Source organism: Aptenodytes forsteri, unplaced genomic scaffold (genome assembly GCF_000699145.1).
Source record: "Aptenodytes forsteri isolate BGI_AS27 unplaced genomic scaffold, ASM69914v1 Scaffold65, whole genome shotgun sequence".
In the NCBI taxonomy this organism is placed as follows: Eukaryota; Metazoa; Chordata; class Aves; order Sphenisciformes; family Spheniscidae; genus Aptenodytes; species Aptenodytes forsteri.
Window position 1 is genome coordinate 1,575,965 of NW_008795127.1, and position 7,106 is coordinate 1,583,070.

At 42.4% G+C, this 7,106-nt stretch overlaps 1 protein-coding gene across 1 annotated transcript in view; it reads left to right on the top strand.

Moving 5' to 3' along the window:
• Positions 1–7,106, top strand: part of STOX2 (storkhead box 2) — a 74,469-nt gene that overhangs the window by 59,201 nt on the left and 8,162 nt on the right. The window contains exon 3 of the mRNA XM_009277353.2: positions 3,603–5,868. Coding sequence (XP_009275628.1) covers positions 3,603–5,868 — 2,266 coding nt within the window. The remainder of the gene's footprint in view (positions 1–3,602; positions 5,869–7,106) is intronic.

The following is a 7,106-nucleotide window of genomic DNA, read 5'->3' on the forward strand; positions in this document are numbered from 1 at the left end:
ATGGCATAGTAGACTCTCTTGAGGTGCAGAAAATGTACATGTCTGATGATTCAGTGTCCAGACAGTTTCTGCTTTTGAATTATTAAACCACTACATAATCTTAAATAACACCACTGCTGTCATGCAATATTTTATATGCTAGAGTCTCTAAACTGCTGGGTTTTTTCCTCTTGTTCCTATTTAATGGAGGAAGGGAGACCATAAGGAGACTTCTGGCTGCAGTGGGGTAGGTTACGTATAGACATGATGTGGGCAGGTTGCTGTAAAGAGAAAAGTCTTGAGAAAACCAGGAAATCTGTATTTAAAATAGCAACAGTGGGAGCCGGAGTAGTGTTACTGCTCCTGTCCACCATGCAGGAAAGCCTAATTTGAGTTTGGGTCTGTTTCTGCTTTTGTAAGTACCTGAAAGAGAACTGAACAAAACCTGTAGCTAGCGTTAGCTGGCAATGCTGAGCTCCAAAGATCTGCATCTGCCATTGTCACTGCTGGCTTAGTGAACCACAGGGATGTACTGTCTGCTGGGAGTGATAAAAGTGATAGTCTCCAATTCCAGAGAGAAGGCGGCTGACACAATTAACTTTACAGCATCATTGACTGCCCAGGCACGCTAATTTTTTTTTTCTTGGTGTTTATCTGCACATTCTCTATTCACAGGACTTAGTCAATTAATGTAACTACTGTGCATCCAGTGTTTAGAGAGTCATTTACCCAACATATTGTAGTCATTATGGTTTACTGGATGAAAAATAAATATTATTATTTTTACGAAGTATTTGCAGTGCATTTTTGCCTAAGTTAGTGTAATCAGAAGATCCATTTCGATCTCTTTCCCTAACTTTTCTGTAAACTCCCAGGAGAATGTTTTCCTCTCTTTTATTTTTGTTCTGATGTTTTTGAAACAGTATGTTAAAAAAAGTCTTTAAGTAAAACAAGGATGAAGAACCAAGTTCTTGCAGACAAAGATAGGTATGCGTTGAGGTGTTTACATCTAAGCTCCTGGAAAATGCAAGGGATCAGTCAGGTTATTTATGTAGAGGCAGGAAGAGAGAGCGGTTGCCGCACAGCAAGTGCATCTCAGTTGGACCGGGATTGGACCCTGCAGTGCATTTTCAGCACAGGATGGAGAAGCACATGAACTTGAGTTCGGGGTCATCAGCTTCTTTCGATGATGCAAGGCATAATGTAAAAGAGGTGGTGTTACCCAAGCAGACATAGCAGCTCCACCGCGGGAAAGAAGAGGTTCGATGATGACCACTGGTTGTTACAGGAATTGAAATGACTTCGTGTTCCTGTGCTTTACTGAAAGCTCATGTGGAGAGCAGCCTGCTCTCCAATTGCCACTGCCTCACAATCCAGAGGAGGCTCAGCATATTGTTTACTTAGTCCAGAGAGATTCAGGACTCTGGGCTAGGGAGGGGTAGTCCTTTTTTGCCCTGGCTGTCTGGATTTCAGCTTTTCCCATCTGTTGCTGTTTCTGGCTTGTTTGCTCATCCAGCAATTCTGCGGGTCTTTGTGATAATCCTAGAGAGAGTAACATAAATTGTGGACACCCACATCAAAAGGGGAGAAAACGCACATTCCTGATTCTCCATTTCATTTGTGTATTCTTTCCAATTTTCAGTCTCATTTATTCTCTCAAATTACAGCCTTTCTTTACCTCTTTTACTTCCTGTGTCTGGATTGGCCCCAATCTTTCAGCTCTGTGGACTGCGCATGAAATGTATTTACTGCCCCTATGTACTTCTCCCTGGCACCTTCTCTGTTGTCACTGCTTTCACTCATGCATCCATGTTATTCCTAACACTTTGCTGTTTCCATTGTAAGATTTTTAGTTACAGATATTACTGGATGTGAGCAGTATGGTCATGTCTCTAAATTCAAATAGCATTCAAAGCCAGATGTAAGAATACTTACTATGTTGCCTGCAACCCAGTAGCAAGGAAGAGGGTGAGTTAGGGAATTAGTACAACTTCTCTATTTCTTGTTGCTACTCTTTTGACGGGGTGTTGGTCATAGTGCCAGAGCCCTTGCTGTCCTCCTCATGTTTGCTAACACAAGGAGATCAGTGAGCTTACAGGCTCCAGCCTTTGACATGTGGGAGAAGAGTTGGTGACCAGACGCTACGTGCTACTGAAGATACTGTGTTTGTGGCAGGTACACCTGGCTGAGATTTTTCTGTGAAGTTTTTTTGTAAAAAGCATATACTTTGTTGAAATGTTTTTGCATGCATGATTCCATGGAATTTCTGTTCTTGAAGATAGTCAGAGTTTGACTTGACAAGGCCCTGACCAACCTGATCTAAGCTGGCCTGGCTATGAGTAGGGGTGTTGACCAGATGACTTCATGAGGTCCCTTCCAACCTAAGTTACTCTCTGATTCTAATTTTTTTTTCTAAATTAGTTTGTTGAAAAGAACACTAAGACCCAGAGTAAATAATAGTAACTTTTTTAGTTTAAAATAGACCATCCAAACTTTTGAAGAAAATTTCTCTAGTTCTAAAAATGTAAACCAGGTCAGTACCCAGCATTAAGTTAAAATGCCTTTTAGTTCAACGAAATATATTGATTGAAGATAGCTTTTTCCACTGAAAATTTTGAAGGATTTTTATTTCTTATTCAGCATAAACAGATTTTTTTTAAACTAGCTTGTGAACTACATCTCTTGTTTCCTTAGCTCTAGATGGAACTTACTCCTATGCACAGCATGCTAACTTGGTGTTTTATCTAATAAAGTATTGAAGACTTGGTCTTGCACCACTGAACCCAGCAGGAGTACTGGTAGTGGGAAGGACCAAGCTCACAATGCCAAGTCTACCATGTGGCTAATGTGCATTGATGCGGGGTTGTCATACTTGTCCTTCTCTCAGTATGTGATACATGCACTTCGGTAGTGTCCCTCACATGAAAGGCAGGGAACTCTGAGAAGCAAATTTTTAGGAGCTAGATCTGTAACTTCCAGCATAGTGGAAAAGTCTGTTTGGGTAAGATGAACTATAATTCAAGACATGTCTTTTTTGGAGCAGCTGATGTAGTTGAAACATGTTTTAATGAGAGAGCAAGTCAGTTCAATCAAGTTTGTGATACAGGGGCAGTTTGGGGGAATGCTTTTTTTTCTGTGTAGTATTCTTCTGTGGAAAAAGAACTTAGGCATCCAAAGTAACAAATAACCACTGTTTTGTACGTCACTGGGCATTATAATAAATAGTTCTGGTGAACTGGGATATAAATACTTAGTTGGAAGAAGAATAAAAGCGAAATGTTTCCCCTGACACCCTTTGATTTCCAGTGATTCCATCTGGCAGCTTAAGGTCACCTGCGCAATGGAAGTGACTAGAAGTTCTTTCCTTTTTTTTTTTTTTTTTTAAACACTCCATTAATGGTCTCCTTTCTATTTAATTAATAATTGATACGTCTGAAGTGTAGGAGATAAGTGGAAAAACAAACAGACAAGAGAATGCCTAACAAAGTGTTTTACTGGAGTTGTTTGTTCAGCATATTCCAGCTTGCACATTGGAAAAAAAAGATTTTTGTTGGGGAGGGAGGAGCCAGAGAGTCCTGCACAGTTTTATGCACTCCCTGATATGTGTTTACTGTCATTTCTAGGAGTTCCAACACCCAGTCCAGAAATCCTTCGACATACCTTGAATATGCTTGTACGGGAGAGGAAAATATACCCAACTCCGGATGGTTATTTCATTGTAACCCCACAGACTTACTTTATAACACCATCTCTCATAAGAACTAACAGTAAATGGTACCATTTGGATGAGAGGATACCTGACAGGTCTCAATGTACCTCTCCGCAACAAGGAACTATAACTCCCTCCACCTCGGGATGCGTCAGGGACCGAACACTACCCAAAAACCACTGCGACTCCTGCCATTGTTGCAGAGAAGACATGCACAGCATGCATGCATCTACCCTACAGAGGAAATCAGCAAAAGACTGTAAAGACTCGTACTGTCCTCCTTCATTATGTCAGGTCCCACCTACTGAGAAAAGTAAAAGTACTGTCAATTTTTCTTATAAAGCAGAGACACTCACAAAGCCTAAGGATGTAGAAAAGCAGTCTAAGAAATTTGGACTCAAATTATTCCGATTAAGTTTTAAGAAGGACAAGACAAAACAGTTGGCAAATTTCTCTGCCCAGTTTCCTCCAGAGGAGTGGCCGCTAAGGGACGAGGACACCCCTACCACTATACCTAGAGAGGTAGAAATGGAGATTATCAGGCGCATTAACCCAGACTTGACTGTGGAAAATGTCATGAGGCACACTGCACTAATGAAGAAACTTGAAGAAGAAAAAGCTCAACGAAGCAAAGCAGGATCTTCAGCTCACCACAGTGGACGAAGTAAAAAGAGCAGGAATCACAGAAAGTCTCATGGGAAATCGAGGTCACACAGCAAGACTCGGGTGTCCAAAGGAGACCCATCAGATGGCTCTCATTTGGATATACCTGCTGAAAGGGAGTATGAGTTCTATGATCCCTTGACTCGATCCCCACGGGAAGGCTGTTTTATAATAGAACACAAGGGAGATAATTTTATAATGCACAGCAATCCTAATATGATTGAATCTCACTTTCCCATGACACCAGAGTGGGATGTGTCTGGTGAGCTGGCCAAAAGAAGAACTGAAATGCCTTTTCCTGAACCTTCCAGGGGAAGCTCCCACTCCAAGGTCCATCGGAGCCACAGCCATACACAGGATAGAAGATCGAGGAATGAGCGGTCCAGTAAGGCTAAAGAAAGGTCTAGATCCATGGATAACTCCAAGGGACCTCTGGGCTCAGCTACTTTAGGCACACCTGAAGATATAGGTGAAGGCTGTAGCCCAGATGACCAAACAACTAGCCAAACTTATATTGACGATAGTACCTTAAGGCCATCTCAGTCGCTCACTCATCAAAGGGCTCTGATTTCATCTGCAAGCTACAAAGAGACTTGCATCCCTGAAATAGCTAGTGGCAGTGTAGAAACCCCCAGTTCTTGTAGCCTACTGGAACAAAGCAAGCCTACAGAGAATTTGCCATCGTATAGCGAGCTCAACTCCTGCACAACAAAATCCGCAGTCGATGACTATTTTCAGTGCAACACATCCAGTGAGACTGTGCTTACTGCTCCATCACCACTGGGAAAGAATAAAGAGGATCATGACACACTGACAGGGACAGATGGGCTCAAAAAAATGACTCCTGCGGAAAGGCAGTCTCAACATATTACTAGGGAGCCTGGGGTACACAAAGAGGAGTCCCCAAAGGGCGCAAGCAGTGGTTCAGTGGTTGCTGGCCAAACTCCAGAGGTGATCGCAAATGGGCGGCTGGTTCAACACCATAGTGCTGAATCAAGCAGCCTTGATAAAAGGAAAGAAATATTTAGCAAGGATACACTCTTTAAACCTCTGCACAACACTCTTTCTGTGAATAGTTACCATAAGTCTAGCACACCCATGCTAAAGCCTCATCAAAAGACCCCCTCTGACACATTGCCAGTCAGATGTGAGAAACTTGAACAAGCGATAGTAACCTCAGTCACACAAGTCATGCCCGTTTCACAGAGACAGCAAGAGACAACTGGGAACCAGGAGGCCTCCTTCGACTACTACAACGTATCTGATGACGACGACTCAGAGGAAGGAACCAACAAAAATGCTGAGGAAGAAAAGAACAGGGATGATGTTGGCACGATGCAGTGGCTCCTAGAGAGAGAAAAGGAGAGGGATCTGCAGCGAAAGTTTGAGAAGAATCTTACTCTTCTCACCCCGAAGGAAACGGAGAATAGCAACAACCAGAGAGCCACCCACTCAGCCCGCCTGGACAGCATGGACAGCAGCAGCATTACTGTGGACAGCGGGTTCAACTCTCCACGGTAGGACAGTCACATTCGTTGCAGCTTTACAGACTAGAAAGTCCTGTTTTTAGTTATATGTGTGTGTGATATTGGTGACAGAACGTAGGGCCGTATTAAACAATTTCACACATTTTCAGACTGTTTTCTACAGCTCTGGAATCTGCTATTCAGATGTGTGGGTTTCCCGCCATATCATAAGCAACCAATGACCATTTGCGGCATTGACTCTGTATTAGTTTGTTTTCTGTTCACTGAAAATCTCCCTGTATCCTTTTTTTTTTCTGTATAAACTCGTGTTTGCATTTAGAATAGAAGGGATGAGTTCCTGCATACTCCTCCCCCTTCCCTTTCCCTCTAAGATACCATCAACAAGACTAATTGGAAGACTAGACATGACTAGGTGGCATAATCTTTGGCTCAGACAAAAAAAACCCAAACATGATGATTGTTTTGTAAACTCGTGTGCATTTAGAATAGAAGGGATGAGTTCCTGCATACTCCTCCCCCTTCCCTTTCCCTCTAAGATACCATCAACAAGACTAATTGGAAGACTAGACATGACTAGGTGGCATAATCTTTGGCTCAGACAAAAAAAACCCAAACATGATGATTGTTTTGGTTTGGGCTTTTTTGTTTGTTTTCTTCAAAAATTTTGGAAGTGTATCTATCACCATTCCAAACTGGTGAGACTGGAACAGCTGCTCCCCACACACAGCTGAAAGTGCTCAGGCTATTTGAACTTCAGAGGTGACCCAGCGCTGCATCAGCAGGGAGAGGTGCCTTGCCTAAGATACTTGGGAAAAGAGTCCAGACGTTTGTGTGTGGTGGTGCTGGTTAGTCATTTCCATTCCAGGGATCTCAGACATCATGGAAGTCTCAGTGTGCTAGGATTCTTACAGGCATAGGGAGGAGAGAGTTGCTGGTGTGTTCCCTGCCTTGAAGATTTCACAAGCTCATTTACAGGTTAAGAATCTAAGAATCCTTCACTCAAGCCTTCTTCCTTCTCTCTCTGGCCTCTGAGAGTCCTAGGTCCCTGCTGGAATGGAGCTTGCTTGGTTTTGTTTGCCCTGGATAGCAACCCATCAGAGTTCAGAACAATGACTCTAAGAACACAGAAATAATTTACAATGGTAGTTCTCTTATAGCATCTTACTTAAGCTTAAATTATTTATTGCCTGTGTTTAAAAATAAAACCTCCAAGACTGGATTTGAATTAGGTGAAAGAAAATGGTATTTTGGGGTTTTTTTGTAGGGTC